Below are 18,973 nucleotides of genomic sequence, written 5' to 3'. Positions count from 1 at the left end.
ATTTTATTTTATTTTATTTTATTTTATTTTATTTATTTATTTATTTTTTGCCCTTTCCTAACATCTTTTATTCTGTTATTTTATAAATTTCAAATATTTTTATTTTATTATTTTTTTAATAAATCTTTATTCAGATTATTAGAATTGTTTCTCCTTTTTCCCAGCATAGCTCCCCTCCACCCGGTTCCCACCCCACCTTCTGCCCTTACCTCCCCCCGACTGTCCTCATCCATGGGTGTATGATTTTTGTCCAGTCTCTTCCTGAACCCCCCCACAGGTTTCCTGTGGTTCTGGATGGTGTCCGTTCCGTCTTTTAGTTGTAGTTTTGAAATTGTTGTGCAAGGCAGCAGTTTAGGTGCTTACCTATGCCACCATCTTGGTTTCTCCTCGGTACCCTTTTAAATCACTCTTTCTCCTACTGCGGTATGAATCAGAAATCCATGGAGTCTGCCCTCCTTTTTCTTCAGGGGAGCTAGTACCTGGGGACACCCTTAAGGTTTTTTGTTTGTTTGTTTTTGTTTTTTTAATGTCACTGACCCGTTTAAGCAGATCCTTTCTCTTTATGTGGTTATGATAAAAAACAGGGATGCAGGAACCAATCGTTTCTTGTTTGTACTGATTGGTTATTCAAATGCAGCAAAAAATCAGCAGGAATGTATCCCTTTCCGTATATCAGAAATAAAAGCCATGCCCAGCTGGTGTGGCTCAGTAGTTGAGCATCACCCTATGAACCAGGAGGTCATGGTTCATTTCCAGGTCAGGGCACATGCCCAGGTTGCGCACTCAATCCCCAGGAGGGGGCGTGCAGGAGGCAGCCAATCAATGATTCTCATCATTGATGTTTCTAACTCTCCTTCTCCCTTCCTCTCTCTTAAATCAGTAAAAATATATTTAAAACATTTTAAAAAGCCACAGAGTGAAAGTGCAAGGATGCTTTCAGTTAAGAAAGCTTCACTTCTTTCATGTGTTGAGGAGTGAAAGGTGAAAAAGAATCTTATAGAATGTAATATGTTTAAATCAAGAGTATGGCTAGGCTGGGTGCCTTTAATTTTTTTCCATAGATTTTTTAACTAACAAGTTAGAGTTATGATTTTGTTTTTTCTACATCATTATATTTACTTACATATTTCTCTGTTTATCCTTGAAGACCTTAACTGAGACAGGCTATGAGAAATATAACGAGGTAATGCACTTCGCATGCTGCGACTGCTGAGCATAAAGGGGTGAACCCGAGCAGCACTCAGCTGCTTGCCAGCACTGGAGATGACAGCCCTTCATCCTAGGGCTGACAAGCAGGCCTCCGTGTGCGTCACTTTGGACGGGCCCCTTGCTTGTCTTTGACAAGGGTTAATGGGTGACCTCTGACCTCGGTGTTTATTTAGCCAGTGAGCAGCACTGTGTCATACATTGTGCAGGTACTGGGAACACAAAGATGACTAAACATGTCCTTGCCCTTCAGTGGCTCACAGTCTGGTGAACTCAGTTTTGCCAAGAGGGTTCAAAATCCGCTGGCCAGACAGATTTGTCTGCGCCTCTGAGATGTGTCCTGGCCCTCGCCTTGCCAGAGTGGAGGCGGCTGCTGAGTGGCGTTGAGCCCTGGCCCTGCCAGAGGCTGGTGCCCCTACTCACAGATTACTGTGGTGTGAGTGTGAGAACCTAACTGCTAGTTAATCGTGTGATTAATCGCCTGTCATTTGCCATGTTGCGAGTTCCCTGTAGTATGCATGGGTTGATTCAGCTGAATTCTTAGTAGCTTATTCCAGTTTTCATTTCTGCAAAATGAGCCCTTTTTTTTTTAACCTCCAGAATATCTAACTTTTGTGTAAGTCATTTCAGCAAAGCCGCTGGAAGCGGGTCCCTGTGGGTGGCCGCTAAAGGTTCGTATCCAGTGCCTGAGCTGGGGAGTGGTTTTAGGTGTGTCCTTTCTACTGTGTGTGCAGAGTTCCTCCAGATGAAAGTGCCCGGTCCGCCCGGCCGCAGGCTCTCTTTCCAGTTTCCCTGCACCGACAGGTGGGGCACCTTTAACACCTGGCGACAAATGGCAGCATCTGAGCCAAGAAGGCTCTCAGGAGCTTGCCCTAAAGGATACTGCAGCGGCTAGACAAGAAGCTGGGGAGGAAATCAGCAATGTGGAAGAGGCTCTTTCCATGGATAACATAGAGAAAAAGTGAGGTGGCACAGGGCATGCTGCCTTTGAATATTCCCAGTTAGGCAGAGTCATGCCCGGGGAGATTGCTCTGCTATGTGGTGTGTGCTGTCAGCTCATTTGAGAAGTGCTGAGTCAGTCCTATCAAGTGTGACCCCCTGGGAGCAGCACTCTGAAGGGGGCAGTTCATTATAGCGCAGCACACCCCTCCGTAAGCACTCGTGGGAGGAGGGTGACGGCTGCTCCTGGTTCTGGCAGTGACCATGAGGCTGGGTTTATTTCACAGACACACTGTCAGCTGTAAAACAGATGGTTTTTTTCCCCTTTGAGGGTTGTCAGAAAACTTTGCCGCAGGACTGTAGTCTCCAATGCTGCCGTCCTCATGATGCACTTCTCACCTTCCTTGCTCCATTTTGTCGCCATCCTGCGGCTTAAAGTTCTCTTCTTCCGTCCTTTTTTGTTTTTTGTCCTTTGAGAGTACTGTTCTTAAATACAGCAGGAATAGCAAATATACTGATGTTTCAATTCTAGCTGAGAGCGGTTTCCAGGAACCCTTCCAAATTTCTAATTGTGTGGGAAAGGAGCGGGAGACTGAAGGGGTGAGGCTGAGGTGAGAGTAAGGGAGCTGATTGTGGGAGTGTTTCCTTTGAAATGTACATAATGTCTGAAAAGCTATGCTTTAGCTTGTTAGTTTTTAAATTGATCATAACAACTTCAGGAGAAAATCTAAAGTTAATCAGTCTAGACGCAGGGGTGGGCAAACTTTTTGACTCGAGGGCCACAATGGGTTCTTAAACTGGACCGGAGGGCCGGAACAAAAGCCTGGATGGAGTGTTTGTGTGAACTAATATAAATTCAAAGTAAAGGAGCAGAGGGGAGAGCAAGAGAACCCCTCCGCTCTTTCGGCTCCGCGGGCTGGATAGAACAGCCGAACGGGCCGGATCCGGCCCACGGGCCGTAGTTTGCCCACGGCTGGTATAACAGTGCATTTCTACCTGCTCTGAGCTGTGTAAATGGAGGCAGTGTGTATGCCAGGAGAGCAAAGGGAGAGCGGAAGGTAAGAAGGCTTACCTAGTGTAAGGGCGACATGGCAGGGCCAGGAAAGTGGCTGGTGGGCCATTGCTGAAGCATCATTGTAGAAAAAGGCCCTAGAAACATCTGAACCAGTGAGCGCTGTGTCCAGGGTGTGGATGATTGGGTGTATCCCTTGGGGAAACATTTTGTAGTAGGAACTTTATCCGTGTTGTATCCCTTAAAGTATACATTTAGCTGTCACTATTTTAGTGATACGATGGGCTTGCCTATTACTGAAGTTTATAAAACACTTCATAACATCTGAATTACTGATATTTGCTATGTAATCATTCAGGAAATAAAGAAATTCATTAAGGGGGTTTCTGAGAAGATCAAGAAAACCAGAGATAAATACGGCATCAACGATAACGGCACAACAGAGGTAAATGGCCTTCCCTGGCTGGAAGGGCGGACACTCAGGTATTTTCAGGTACCAGCCCTAACTCTACACTTGGTTTTGTTCTTCCAGCCCCGGGTGCTGTACCAGTTGGACCGGATCACCCCCACCCAAATAGAAAAGTTTCTGGAGACCTGTAGGGACAAATACATGAGGTAGGATGCTCACCGTCTTAGACTACTGGGTAGTCACAAGGGTCTCAGATCCTTCCTATTGGTCCATGGAAACAAAATTCTGCACCAGCACCACTTAATGATTGCCTGTATAAACAGATGCTCCAAGGTGTGGAATTGCAAAGAAATTTCCAAGTGTTTTCTCCCCACAGAGAAACTACCAATATATATTTGGCAGGTGCACCCGTCTCTACCTTCAGTTCCATTTGTTAGCAGGCTCTCATATCTTCTTCAGGCAATAGACATTGGGGCCCAGTCATTGCACGTTGACCACAAGTAGCCCCACAGTATTCAGTTTCATTATCTGACCCTTCTGGGCATTGTGTCTCCTGTATGCATTTATTACTGTGATCTATGCCAGGTTCCTCCTCTGCCACCAGCACAGCTTGGCTCGTTGCCAATTCCTTCCTGACCCTGAAGGCATTTTTTCTGCTGAAAAGAAATAACCAGAAGCTTCTCCCTGGCAGTTTTACTGGACTTTCCATCCATATCTTCCTTCTAGGGCACAGATGGAGCCTGGTTCTGCGGTAGGTGCACTCTGTGCCCAGAGCATCGGCGAGCCGGGCACCCAGATGACCCTGAAGACTTTCCACTTTGCAGGTGTGGCCTCCATGAACATCACCCTGGGTGTGCCCCGCATCAAAGAGATCATCAATGCTTCCAAGGCCATCAGGTGCCCGCCTCCGTTTCCCTTCTGTTCCCATACTGCCTGTCTCGTTTTCTCAGAAGCAGTGATTCTCTTGGCATATGTGCTATTTAAATGGGCAGTATCTCAAACTTCAGTGGCATGCCTGTGTTAATCATATTTTAGTTTTTAAAAAACCCTCTGGGAAAAAGTAGTTGAAACTAGATACGTAAAGTCAAAATTGAAAAGTGGTACTTTATGGCCAATGGTCACATGAAAGATAGAAACCTAAAAAACTACTGGAAAAATGACAGCAATTTGGCAATGTAGATTTCAGACTTTTTTTGTTTTTGTTAATCCTCACCCAAGGATCTTTTTCCCCCTTTTTTTAGAAAGTGGGAGGGGGATGAGGAGAGAGAGAAACATTGATATGAGAGAGACACATCGATTGGTTGCCTCCTGTACATGCTCTGGCTAAGGCCAGGGATTGAACTTGCAACCCAGGTACATGCTCTTGATCAGGAATCAAATCTGAGATCCTTCAGTGCACAAGCCAGCACACTAACCATTGCACACCCAACCAGGGCTAGGTTTCCCTTTTCTTTTTAAATATGTTTTTACTGATTTTAGAGAGGGGAAGAGAAAGATAGAAACATCAATGATGAGAGAGAATCGTTGATTGGCTGCCTTCTGACACACTCCCTGCTGGGGGTTGAGCCCACGACCTGGGCATGTGCCCTGACCAGGAATCGAACTGGCAATCTCCTGGTGCATTGGTTGCCGCTCAACCACTGAACCACACAACCGGGCAGGTTTCAAATTTTTGATGTTATATTTCCAGCCTAACCAGACCTGACTGATGTGTCTACCATTTGGGCTGTGGTCATGTTCTGTGACTCCCACGTGATTTCATGATAGGGTTTGTAGGTGATCTGAGACTAGAAAATAGAGAAATATGTTACAGTGCATTTGACGATTCATCTGTGATCTGAGTAAACACAGCATTAAGTGAAGAAAAGCTGCACTGTGGAATGGCAACTATAGATGTCCACGGTGGCAGGGGCTCTGCCTGCCTTCTCCGGCTGGTCAGTCTCGTCCAGGAGTGTGTGTTCAGGGGACACTACCAGGACAGTGGGTGTTGGAGGAGCTGGAGGTGTCCTGGAGAGCAGGTTATGGGGCAGGGGAAAGGGATGGCGGAAGCTGTAATACACAAAGAACCATTTTACTCAGGGAACAGAACTAAATTAATTACTTATTAGGACCATAGAGGAAGAGGTAGGTGCACTTGGTCAGAAAGAATTTCATGAAAGGCATTTCATTCACTGGTAGAGTGGTTTGCCTCATGTACTCCAAAAATAGTAAATGTAAATGAGAATGTCTGGCCCTAGCTGGTTTGGCTCCGTGGATAGAGTGTCGGCCTGCAGACTGAAGGGTCCCGGTTCGATTCTGGTCAAGGTCACATGCCCAGGTTTTGGGCTTGATCCCCAGTAGGGGGTGTGCAGGAGGCAGCCAGTCAATGATTTTCTCTCATCATTGTTGTTTCTATTTCTTTCCCTTCCTCTCTGAAATCAATAAAAATATATTTTAAAATAATAAATGAGAATGTCTGAGGAAGCAGCTTGACACAGCAAATGCTCAGTAAGTTGCAGTTGCTTTTGTGTGCGGATTTAACAAAGCAGCTGTCTTCGAGCAGGCTTACTCCTCGTGCTGACATGGTTTTTGCTTTACTTTTCACAGCACTCCAATCATCACGGCTCAGCTAGACAAGGATGACGATGCAGATTATGCTCGCCTCGTGAAAGGGAGAATTGAGAAAACTCTCTTGGGAGAGGTAAGGAGAAATCCCTCTTAATAATGAGAAAACTAGATCAGTCATATTGGAAGGAAATATAAAAGCCAGGTGCAGTGTGTGTGCACACTATTCTATGTCCTTAAAAGAAAAGAGAGAGCAGGCCCTGGCCAGGTACTCAGTTGGTTAGAGCATCATCCAGATACACCAAGGTTGCAGGTTCCATCCCTGGTCAGGACACGTGCAAGAAGCAACCAGTGAATGCATAAATAAGTGGAACAACAAAATCGAAGTTTCTCCCCTCCCTTGTCCTATCCCTCTAAAATCAACTTTAAAAAAAGAGTAAGCAGGCCCTGGCCAGGTAACTCAGCAGGGGTCCTCAAACTTTTTAAACAGGGGGCCAGTTCACTGTCCCTCAGACCGTTGGAGGGCCGGACTATAGTTTAAAAAAAAAACTATGAACAAATTCCTATGCGCACTGCGTGCCCGGGACAAGTCGGCTGCTAAACAGGACAGGCAGCGGCACCCGGTGGGCCGGATAAATGTCCTCGACGGGCCGCATGTGGCCCGCGGGCTGTAGTTTGAGGACCCCTGGATTAGAGCAATCCCCAATCAGGACACATACAAGAAAGAGCCAGTGTCTCAGCTGGTGTGGATCAGTGGTTGAGTGTCAACCCAGGAACCAAGAGATGGAGGTTCTATTCCCCGTCAGGGTGCATGCCTGGGTTGCGGGCTCAATCCCCAGAAGGGGGAGTGCAGGAGGCAGTCAATGGATGATGTTTCTCTCTCATCATTTTTTCTATCTCCCTCTTCTTTCTTCTCTCTCTCAATGAATAGAAACATGTATATTTTTTTAAGAAAGAAACAAGCAGTGAATGTTTTTAGAAAAAGGGAAAGTGACTGATTAACGTGCTGGTCTTCTGATACTACAGATTTCAGAGTATATCGAAGAAGTGTTCCTTCCCGACGACTGCTTTATCCTTGTCAAGCTCTCCCTGGAACGGATTAGACTTCTAAGGCTGGAAGTGAGTCATTAACTAAATGTGTAGAGGCAGTCGCCCTCTGTCAGTCCCAGGCTGGTGCTGGTGAGCAAGGCCAGGCATGGGGCACGCTGCAGAGGCTTGCCTTTGGTGCTTCTGTGTGAGTCTGTTGCACCTTCACAGTCTCTTTCTAAACCTGACCTGACACAGATGTTGCCATCGAACAACACACAGGAAATTAGTTGAAATTTTGTGCAGGCCACCGTACCCATTCACTGTGACAAAGTATTGCAATATTGGTCTCCTTGTCCATCTTCCCAGTGTCTAGAAGGGCCATAGGGCTGTCTGTGTCTTCCACACCTGTGGTCCCAGCACCAGCACTGCACCTGGCTAGCTCAGTGAATGTTTTTGGGTGGGCAGGTTACCCTTACTTACCATATTGGCATTTATGGTTGAAAGATTATCAGCCCTTCTCAGGGACAGACTGAGGTGGGATGCAAACTGAGTAACTTCTTGGCACCTTCCTCCCTCTCTAGGTAGTTAAAATCTATACTAGTCTTCACACATTTTGTGTCCCTTCTCTCAAGTACCAAGTTCATGTGTTTGTTCATGGGAAAGATGACCCAAATTGAGCAGCGAGTTCTCCAGGTCGGGGTTTCTCCAGGCTGGCTGTGGCCACCTGCCTCTGTCCTTTTTTTTTTTTTTTAAATATATTTTACTGATTTTTTTACAGAGAGGAAGGGAGAGGGATAGAGAGTTAGAAACATCGATGAGAGAGAAACATCGATCAGCTGCCTCCTGCACACCCCCTACCGGGGATGTGCCCGCAACAAAGGTACATGCCCTTGACCGGAATCGAACCTGGGACCCTTCAGTCCGCAGGCCGCCGCTCTATCCACTGAGCCAAACCGGCTAGGGCTGCCTCTGTCCTTTTAGCACAAGAGCAGGGCCACATCTGGGAGTGTAGATACGAGTAGCTGTGAGGTCGGTACAGGAGAAGTGGCACTGATGCTTTTAAATTGTCTTGGCCACCAACCTTGCATTCCAGACTCCCCTGGAGCCCGAGCATGCTGCCATGAATTGAGCATGCATTTCCAGTGGGGGTGTGGAGGGACTATAAAAAGAAACTATTTTATAAATAAGCACATAGACATACAGTACATAAACAAATACAGTGTATCTCTAGTATTAGAATTTCATGGTGGGGAGAGAGATTTAGGGAAAAAATGCCTGAAAAGACTTCTTAGAGGGGCACGATGACAAAAGGCTGAGAAATACTGGAATCAAAGGCTCCAAACCGTCAGTAATGCCCTGGGCGTGCGGCACCCCTGACCCCTGCAGGTGAACGCGGAGACGGTGCGATACTCCATCTGCATGTCCAAGCTCCGAGTGAAGCCGGGCGATGTGGCTGTTCATGGCGAGGCCGTGGTGTGTGTCACCCCCCGCGAGAACAGCAAGAGCTCCATGTACTATGTGCTGCAGTTCCTGAAGGAGGACCTCCCCAAGGTGAGGCGACAGTCACCCTCAGGCCCTGCCCAGCCAAGTGCCGGGAGGTTTGTAAAGTGACGCATTTACCTCCAACATCAGTATATAGGCCCCAGTGCACCCTAAGTCCTGTCACTACTGAGACTGAGGGTGGCACCCATTTCTTATTCTTCTGTGCCACCCTCTTAAGGAATCAGTCGGTGTTTTCTTCTTAGTACTGTCACACCAGCTCTGTCTGTTAGACTCCTCTGTTCTCATAAAACTGACGCTGGGAAAGGACACGGTTCCCTGAACTGCTGCCTTCTCCCTGGACCTCAGAACAGTGGGCAGGACTTTTAGGCGTGGACGTCACTGATACTCCCCACTGAGAACGGGATGCTCCCGGGAACACACCAGGGCCCGACGTCCACATCTTCTCTGCTGCTGTGTTTTCTGAGGCTGCCTGGGTGGTGGGGGCCATGGGCACTGCAAGGGCCTCAACATCTGTGTCTGAGTCCAGGTGGTGGTGCAGGGTATCCCAGAGGTGTCCAGAGCTGTCATCCACATCGACGAGCAGAGTGGGAAGGAGAAGTACAAGCTCCTGGTGGAGGGTGATAACCTGCGGGCAGTCATGGCCACTCACGGTGTGAAGGGCACCCGAACCACCTCCAATAACACATATGAGGTACTGCTCACATCTGGGTCCCCTTACGCGCGTCCTGTCTCCCTCAGCTGGTTCCTGGTGCTCCTGGGACAGCTGTTTGCTCTGGGTCTGCCGCTAAAGATCTGATTCTGGAAAGGGCGCGGGGCTTGCCGTGAACCTTCAGGGCAGAGGAGGGCATAAAGAGAGGGGGGTGGCACCCGGAAGTGGCTGCTTCTGCTCACCCTGGCTCTCCATAGGTGGAGAAAACTCTGGGCATTGAAGCTGCCCGGACAACGATCATCAACGAGATCCAGTACACGATGGTCAACCATGGCATGAGCATCGACCGGAGGCACGTGATGCTGCTCTCCGACCTCATGACCTACAAGGTGCGTGGGGGCCCAGTCTCAGGAGAATGAAGTTGGCGTGCTTATAAGACGCAGAGTACTTGCTGTGGTGGCCACTGCGAGAAAATAAGATGTCACCATCCCCCCAAAACCAAGGCCTGGTGGGCAGGCTGGGTGTTCTGGTAAAACGCCAGTACAAACATTGCAACCTCCTGGTATGAGGGGGAGAATGGTTTTGTTCTTAGTAGAAATGTATCCTAAAGCAAAGCCAGCTATTGCCAAAGGCCGGGATGTCTTGGCAAACTGAGGTGTTCATTCCCAATTAAACCCACTTATCACACTTCTGTAGCCATTTCCAGAAAAAGACTAAGTTAACATGGTCGTGGGGGACTGAGGTTGGATGGTTGCTATGTATTTTTTCTTTTCCCAAGAAATGTCTCCCCTCTAACAGCACTGTAGGACAACAGGTTTTTATGACCCTTCCCATTCAGACCTATGCTGCACTCGGAAGGGCCAGATACTCCGTGGGAGGAAAGGCCTCTCCCACCTGGAGTATAGGCTGTGCTTTAAGGTCCCCCTTTCAGTCTTACTCTGCAGGCATATATTACGTTACTGCGGTTGCAGTAAACATTGGGCCTGCCATTTTTATGCTGCCTTCTTTAACTTAACATTATTATTTTCCATGTTGTTACATAGTTTTTAAGTATACTTTTTAATGGTGGCAGAATATTCCTTTGGGTGAAAACACCTAAATGGACTTAACTCTATCCCTGCTTTGTGCTTTTTAAGTTGAGTTTTAAGTTCTTCGATACGTAATGAGCATCTTCAGGAAGTACTCTCTTTTCTCTAGATTCTTACTTACCTCTTTGTTCCACGGCCCCTGCTTGTGAGTGTAAGGATCCATGTTGTCAGTGGCTGGCAGCCTTGCTGAGGTGGGTGGGACAGTAGCTGTTAGGATCCTGTGCACACCTGAGGTTGTGACTTGAACAACTACTGTATTTGGCTGATTTTTGCTTGTTCTGTTGAGGAGGTGCCGTGGGTGCGGTTTGGTTTGAGCTTTCATTAGTGTCGTGGGTGCCATTCTGACAGGTTTCTCCCTTGACACAGGGTGAAGTCCTGGGCATCACTAGGTTTGGCCTGGCCAAGATGAAGGAGAGTGTGCTGATGCTGGCCTCCTTCGAGAAGACGGCTGACCACCTCTTCGACGCCGCCTACTTTGGGCAGAAGGACTCCGTGTGTGGTAGGTTTGCTAAGAGCATCACCAGATGCCTGGGGTGTTTGCAACTTAGACCCTGGCTGGGGCTTTCTGAGAGGTGACCACACTGAATAGGCAGAGCTTCTATTTTTTAACAGTAAAGTCACAGATCATGGTGCTGGAACCAGTAGATCTTTTATCTCCCAAGCTTGACTGGAGCACCCCACGTCCCCCCACATCTGTTAGGAGGCTGCTCTGTCAAGACAGTCAGTTTTTGGTCCAAGAAGAAAAGATTGACCCTGCGCGTGCAGGAACCTTTCCAGCCCCTGAAGTCGCCGCACCACTCCTGCACCCTCTGTGATGCCAAGGCTGGCAGGAGGGGCCAGTGCCAGGGCTCCCTGTTGTCTTGACTCCCCGGCAGAGGCATCCAGCCTGCCTTTTACATTTGTGGAGCCCCTGTGCTGGGCACCTTAAGTGCCCGTATCTCAGCACCTCTGTGAGGTGTAGGTATCAAACCTGTTTGCAAGTAAGAAGACGGAAGAAACTAACTTGCCTGCCATCCCGGCCAACTGCAGAGTCTTGCCCTGCACTGGCCTTGTCCCCTAATCACGGAGTGCATCTCCGCCGGAAGCCTGGGAGAGGAAGGAAGGGGAACTGACACAAAGTCCCTGCTGCCCACATGGCTCTTCCTGGGTCCTTTACAAAGTGCCCGCTTTACTCTAGCCTTTCTCGTGCCAAGATCCTGCAGGCCTGAGGTGGGAACTCATGAGGAGCTGGGGCGCAGGAGGCTCAGAAGCCTCCCCAAGCCACAGGGATTCCAGGCCTGGCCGCCTCCGCACCTCCAGAGCTCTGCTTCCTAGTGGCCATTCCCAACACCTCCTGCTCTTTTTTTTTTTTTAATATATTTTATTGATTTTTTACAGAGAGGAAAGGAGAGGGATAGAGAGTTAGAAACATCGATGAGAGAGAAACATCGATCAGCTGCCTCCTGCACACCTCCTACTGGGGTTGTGCCTGCAACCAAGGTACATGCCATTGACCGGAACCGAACCTGGGACCTTTCAGTCCGCAGGCCGACGCTCTATCCACTGAGCCAAACCGGTTTCGGCAACACCTCCTGCTCTTGAGTGGATTTGCCACACAGGTGATGGGCAGGTGGAGCCCCAGTCAGTGTATGCCTAAGATGAACTCTTCCTCCTTTCAAAGAGCATCAGCTTCAGATAAAGGGAAAGAGGAATTACATAATTCTTTAAGATAATAAAGGGTGAAAGGAAAGAAAAGGAAGCAGAGATTGGGGCAGAGAAGGCCAAAGCCAAGGTAAAGGTAAGAACAAGTGTGCTTGACAAGGGCGCTAAGACCCAGCACCCCAGCCTTGCCACCTGTACTGCAGCCCTGCTGCCTGCCTATGGCCCTGCCCACTGCCCCTCTCTCCATTGCTGTTACCTTTGGGGCCTGGCATAGCCACCCCACCCCCACTGTGAAATCTTCCTTCTCCTCCTGGTCCTGCACACGTTGTAACGTAATGTCGTCCTCACCGCATGCTGGTTTTAGTTTGGTTGTTTGCCTTTGCCTCTCTGGTTTCCCGATAGCACCAAGCCCAGAATGTAGTAGGCACACACTTGTTTTAGAGCCAGAAGCCGGCTGCAAAGCCCAACATTGGATTTTGTAAAGCCAAACTGGAGCTCAGAGAAAGAATCTGCACCACCTCCCTTCTCTGTGGCTCTCCAGGGAGCCCCGCCTTCTGAGTGTTTCCGGCTAGAGCTGTGCCTCTCCCAAGGCTGGGGCCGCCTTCAATCCTGGCCCAGGCCTGAGCGCTGAGCACAGTGAACAGCTTGCTGTTGTTGTTTCTAGGGATCATCACCTGACCATGTCATCCAGTTTGCTTTTCTTCTGGGCCTAAGTTAAGCAAACACTGGATGGCAAACTCAGGAGTCCCTGTGCATCCTTTACCAGCCTTGCTGTCTACGTTAGCGCTGCAGAGTATCTTTGGCTCTGGGGAGAGAACCACTGAGCCATCAGTCTCCAGCCGGGAGCCGGCTGTGGGTGGGCACTGCCCTTCCCCCAAGTGTAAGAATCTCTCCACCAGCTAGGAGCACGGTGCCAGCCTGCACTTCGCAGCTTCCCCTGTCATAGATGAGGAGTAAAGTGACCAGCCCAGGTTCTACCAGTTGATGTGTCTTGGAGCTGGGACTTGAATCCCAGTTTCTGGCTCCTACGTCAGCCATGTTTCTGTCCTGACAACCCACTGTGTGTCAGCAGCTCTCTAATCTTCTTCTGGTTGGTTTCAGGGGTGTCCGAATGCATCATCATGGGGATCCCCATGAACATTGGAACCGGGCTCTTCAAGCTGCTCCACAAGGCCAACAGGGACCCAAGCCCTCCCAGGAGGCCCCTGATCTTCGACACAAACGAATTCCACATCCCCCTTGTCACATAGTCCCGGGAAGAGGGGACCACTCCTGCTCCCGGCTCCTGTCCTCAAGACCAGCAGCTGCCTCGGCTTTGTGCTTCTTGGGACAGAGGCCCTGATGTCCCCACCATGCCAGCAGCCAGGGCAGGCCCCCAGCATCCCAGGAGCAGCTCACCCAGTGACCCTGACCACCCCATAGTGCTTGGCCAGGACAGCTGAGGTTTTTCCACACCTGCTGCCCACTCTGCCTCTCTGACACCAGGAGGCCCCAGCTAGGAGTCCTCACTCATCCCCACCTCACCTGTCTGTCCAGTGGCTCCCAGGAACGAGGGGCCTGAGCCCCAGGGCCAGGGCACCGTCCCAGGTTTTCCGCCCCTCGGTCCTGTCCGACTCTCCGTGTGATGTATTTGTGTAAATATTGTTACTGTTATTTATTTGTTCAGTTTGAAAAAGTTGGAGTTTTTGTTATTTGGTTTTACTTTTGAAACCCAGAAGCTTAGAAACCAAGAAAGCCAGCACTGCAGCATCACTGGAAAACCTGGCTGAGCCAAGGAGACTGTCTGGGATTGGAAAGTGAGCTGAGCTGCCGTGAGGCCCCAGCTGCTCTGAAACGCTCTCTCATGCCCTGGCTACCATGTTGCTTCGTCTGCCTCCAGCTCCTTCAGGTTGTGGCACTGCCTTGTCACTCTACCTGTGACAGAGTTGGGGGCCCATTCTTCGTGGCCCACGGAAGCCTTGCCGGCATTTGGGGCCTGCTGGGGTGGGATTGTCCATGTTCTTGGAGGTGATGAGTGAAGCTGGTCCAGCTGCTGGCACTACCTGGGTGGCCTCCCTACCCTCCTGAAGTAATCGCCTGTGTGTGCAGGGGACAGGTGCAGAACTGGTGGCCTGAAGTGCCCCAGGGCAGTGGCAGCAGGTGCCAGCTGTAAGGGGTGAAAGGGTCAATAGGATGCACATGCCAGACCATCTTCTGCTGGTGACTGCACCCTCCCTGGGGTGGGTTTCATGGCCTCTGGAGTATAGGATGGTGGGAGGGAACACCAGCAGCACCCACTTTCCTCTGTGTGGCACATGCTTGAAATGGGGGAGGAGAAATGGTGGCAGTAGTGTGTTTCTGTGAGTAACAAAGACGCATTGCCAGGAGCCCCGGCCGCCTGGGATCGGTCTGGGGGCTGACAAGTCCATGGGACGGGATTGCAATGGCTGCAGATGGGTTAGGTGTAGATCAGCATGTGTCTCAGAACAGAAGGGTTCTGCGAGGGAGCTCACCACCCAGTGAGAAGTGAGGGGTCCTGTAGGCACTGGTTCTCGGGTCCTGCCGCCTGCTGGGACCACAGGCCCAGCAATGTTGGCTGGGAACTGTGTGCTTCCTGCTGTGTGTGCCATGGGAGGTGGTGAAATTGTCCCTAATGGAATCATCTCCCTGCCCTGGGCACTGGACTTTATAGTGAGCACAGAGCATGAAGACCAGATAGCAATGTGTTCTCCAGAGTGAGCTCCATAGTTAGGGTTTACTCTGGGCCTGTTTGGAAGAAATAAGAAAAACACTTATATTCTGTCTCAGCCATTCACAGATACATATTCCTGCCTAGTCATCTGTCTAGCAGTTTGCCCTTTTTTATCTTTTACAAAGGATTAAAATAGCTATTGACTCCGTTACAACCCCTGCTGTGTTCAGCACTTTGAGTAGGAGGAACATCCCAGAGTTTCAGTGTGTGTCAGTTAAATTATGGTGTGTTTCCATTTCAGGGTTTATCTGTGTGCATTCACATTGATTCATGTCTGATTGAACCTGACACTGTATAATGATTTTTCGTAAATTTTTGCTCTCTCTTGGCAGAATTCTATTTTTCTACCAAAGCTCAAAAGAGGAAAAAATGATATACATAAAACTGTAGCGATTCATCCTGTAGGTCAGCGAATTTCAACTGGTGTGCTGCAAGAATTTTTAAAGCTTGCAATGCCTGGCCGTTTAGTCAGGAGCACTGACATCTTTTCCCTTAGAGTGACAAATTAAAAAAAGACAGCAGTCAACACAACAGTAGCCATTCAGTGTGAATGAGTTAAAACTATACCTTTTTTTTTTTTTTCTGATCGGCAAAATATATATATATATATCGGTGTGCCGCAACATTTTAGTAGTTTATGTGTGCCCTGATGAGAAGATTGGACATAGCTGCTGTGGGTTGTGAAGCAGATGATTGGGATATATGCAGGCTCTGACTCAAAATAACCCATGTCCCTGCAGCAGGCCCACTGTCAGGTGCTGGGGTCAGCAGTAAGCACCAGCCCCACCCTGTGATGGAGATGATTCAAACCCAGGGAGGCAGTAGTGCCCCCTAAGTACTGGAAGTGCCATCTGGCCAGGACCAGGTGCCAGCTCAACTGTTCATTCAACAAATAAGGGCCTCCTATGTTGAAGGCACTGTTCTAAGAACTAGAAATACAGCAGTAAAACAGGTCCATTAGATACAGATGCATCTTAAAATAGTTCACAAAGTGGGTAGAGAAAAGAGGTTCTGCATCAAACTTGGCAAGAAGTGCATCTAGCATAATCTAGGGCCTGGTTCCTGTGGGCAGGCTCAGCACTCCAGGCCTCACTGGGGTCCCTCTGAACCAGAGCACCCCCGCCCCAGGTTCCAACCTTCCCTTCAGAACCCTTTAAGCCCCCAGTTTGGTCTCTTTCCCTTGGGTGTGGATGCCAGAGGGTGTGTCTTGAGCAGAGGACACAGCCTGCAGACCCTGGGAAAGCGTGCTACCGTCCTCTCCCCAGCCCCAGTATACTTGCAGTGTTAGTGAATGGATGTTTAAGACCACGCGTATTGGTTAAGCTCCTGCTCTGTACCCCGCAGTGTGCTGGGCCCTTAGGGACGGTCCCTGCATACTTGGGACTTACCCGTCCAGCTGCAGTCATCGTGTTAAAAGCCTGAGTTCTATGATCAGACTATTGGAACTCAAATCCCAATTTCCCTTTTCTGTCTGGTGACCTTGAACCTCTCTTGAATGCTTTTGAATGGTACCTAACTCAGGGTCATTGTGAAGTTTCAATGTGATTGTGCATATAAGGTATTATTGCAGCACCTGGCACAGAATATACTCATTAAGTATGCTTCCATTTTTTTATGTGACTATCACTATTTTTACTAAAAAAGAGTCTAAAAATCACAACTAAAACCCTATCTTCTAACCCTTTTAAATTCCTCCAGATGGCCTTGGGGATGAGGCCTCCTGACTTACCCTTGCCCACTTCAGCTCATCAGTAGGTTTCAGTGTTCACACCACACAGGAGAGCCGGGGAAGGGGCTGACATCCGCAGTCATGTAGCCAAGGGCCTGAGCACTTAAGTTTAGCCCTAGAGCAAAAGTGATCTCAAATGAAGGTTTATGGATAGTAAGACCAACATAACAGGGTTTTTGGTTTTTTTATTGAGAGAGATGGATATTGATATTTATATAAGATTATTACATAACAGGGTGTCTGTCCCATGAGGGGGGACTTAACTTTTCTCTGTCTCTTAAAGGAAAAGCTGCTATTTAAAAGTCGTCAGCAAAGTCTATGTAAAGACATTGGTAATAATGGTTGCCTCGGGGATAGAAACAGATGACTAAAGGGTACAGGTGGAGGTGACTTAATTTTCACTCTATGCTCTATTGTACCTTATGAGGGTATTTCCAGTTCTTTTTAAATCAATATCTGATGCTAAAGAAATCCAGTCACCTTGGAACTGACTTGGTTCTGAGTGTTCTGTTCTGAAAGGAGCTGAGTGGTAGCAGGTAGACAACAGATATTCAGGGAGAAGGGTATTGTTATCAGGATCAGGTGACAAAAAAACCTAACAGTCTTAAATACCTAAGATTTTCTTCTGACGGAAAGCCAACAGGGGGCATTCCAGGGCAGACAGTTTTCCAAAGCTGTGGGGGACTCAGGTCCCTCTCAGCCTCACCTTTCACATCCCAGGGTATGACCCCAGCCTCATTCTTCATGGCCCAAGGGAGCTGGTGGAGCCCCAGGCATTCCAGCCAAGAGGAGGAGGGAAAGAAAGCCATAATTTTTTAGTGCTTTCCCAAATGTTACTTGGCATCCCTGTTAACATCCCCTCAGCCAGCAGTAGCGAAGCCCAGCTCCAAGGGAGGCTGGAAAATGTTTGGGTTCTGGGTGGCTATGTGCTTACCTAAAAGTAGGGGCTTCTGTTAGCAAAGAAAAAGAAGCTGGAAGTGAGGAAACAATTGCCTCCGCCTTTGGTGTATTGGGTTTTAATTTATTTTTTGACAGAGGTTGACATATCCCCCTAAGCTCCTCAGAACTAGAATGTGCTGTGGTGGGTGGGACCAAGGTGTCTTCCTCTTCAGAAGAGAGACTGAGACCCTGACCCCTTCCCTCTCCCTTTGTCTCTGTTTCTTGCAACTTTTATGCCTGAGTTCTTTTTAATAAACTGACTATTAAATTAGGTCACATTCACTGAGCAGACTGTTCAAACTATCTGGGCTGATGGAAAATATACCTGTCAGACTATTCAATAAATTACACTATTTATTGCTCACCTACTGTAGCCTGGCCCAATACCAGGTTCTGGGTATAGAGTGACTGAACAGTTCCTTTGTCCCTTTTCTTTAGAATTAATCCAGTCACTACACTGCCCAACAGAAATACAATACAAGCCACTGATGGAATTTTAAATTTTCTAGTATCTTCATGTAAAAAGAACTGGTGATGGTGAACTTGATTTTAACATGTTTTCTTTAACTCATCATATCCAAAAATCAGTAGAAAGATTATGAATGAGCTATCTTACAATCTACATGCTAAATTTTCAAAATCCAGTGTACGTTGCACACTTAACTGCACATCTCAAGTTTCAAGCGCTCAGTTGCTGCATGTGGCCAGTGGCATTGTGTTCAGGTTGGAAAGCAGGTTAATGCAAGAGAGCAAACAAATACCTAGTTACAGGCTGCTCTGGGCCCAGGAAGAGCTCAGCGCTAGGAGACGCGGAGGCCTGCTTGGGTTGGGAAGTCCGAGAAGGCCGCTATGAGGAGGTGACATTGAAGCTGATACCTGAAGGCTGAGAAGGACAAGGGAAAGGGTGTGCTCCAGGCAGAAGGATTAGTGTGCAGGGAGCCCCTGTGGAGGGAGCCTGGACCCTCCAAGGGCCAAGAGCCACCAGAAGGGGACCATTCCCATCCTCCTGAGAAGCTGAACTGAAGTCTGAGCTGAGCCCAGGCCCCAGAGTGTCCATGGCCTCCTGCGCCTCCTGAAGCTGGACACTCCTAGCCACCTGAGGTTGATACTAGGTTGAACAAATCGCGCACTGTCCAAGGAACTTTCCAGTGAGCACCTCTGGGGGCTTAAACTGTCCAGCAGTCATTTTCTATTGCCTGTTAACCTGGCCCAAAACCCAAGGCCTATTTGACAGTAGATAATTCACACAAAAAAGACAAGAGTCCTGGCCAGTGTTGCTCAGTGGTTAGAATGTTGGCCCATGCACCGAAAGGTCAAGGGTTCAATTCCCGGTCAAGGGTATGTACCTGGGTTGCAGGTTTGCTCCCCACACCCCAGTCAGGGCACATGTTTGAGGCAACCAGTTGCTGTCTCTCTCTCACATTGATGTTTCTCTCTCTCCCCCTCCTCCCCCTTCTACTCCCTCTGAAAAGCAAAGGAAAAAATATCCTCAGACGAGGATTTTTAAAAACATTATTTTTTAAGGCAGAGAGAGCCTGGTGTAGAAAGACTTGA

At 48.6% G+C, this 18,973-nt stretch overlaps 1 protein-coding gene across 2 annotated transcripts in view; it reads left to right on the top strand.

Annotated features, from left to right (window-relative positions):
* The window catches only part of POLR3A (RNA polymerase III subunit A), a 52,750-nt gene extending 35,062 nt beyond the window's left edge, over positions 1–17,688 (top strand). The window contains exons 22-31 of one of the 2 annotated variants that reach the window (XM_080643159.1): positions 3,516–3,602; positions 3,690–3,772; positions 4,293–4,463; positions 6,153–6,246; positions 7,137–7,229; positions 8,526–8,690; positions 9,169–9,333; positions 9,549–9,680; positions 10,746–10,878; positions 13,122–17,688. In XM_080643159.1, coding sequence (XP_080499285.1) covers positions 3,516–3,602; positions 3,690–3,772; positions 4,293–4,463; positions 6,153–6,246; positions 7,137–7,229; positions 8,526–8,690; positions 9,169–9,333; positions 9,549–9,680; positions 10,746–10,878; positions 13,122–13,270 — 1,272 coding nt within the window. In that variant the 3' untranslated portion in view covers positions 13,271–17,688. The remainder of the gene's footprint in view (positions 1–3,515; positions 3,603–3,689; positions 3,773–4,292; positions 4,464–6,152; positions 6,247–7,136; positions 7,230–8,525; positions 8,691–9,168; positions 9,334–9,548; positions 9,681–10,745; positions 10,879–13,121) is intronic. The other variant, XM_080643160.1, reaches the window with a different exon arrangement.
* The last annotated feature ends 1,285 nt before the right edge of the window (positions 17,689–18,973 follow it).

The sequence above is a fragment of the Plecotus auritus genome (genome assembly GCF_963455305.1).
Source record: "Plecotus auritus genome assembly, chromosome: 9".
NCBI classification, from domain to species: domain Eukaryota; kingdom Metazoa; phylum Chordata; class Mammalia; order Chiroptera; family Vespertilionidae; genus Plecotus; species Plecotus auritus.
Note: the sequence above shows the minus strand (reverse complement) of the source record. Positions and strands in the feature narration are given on the sequence as shown.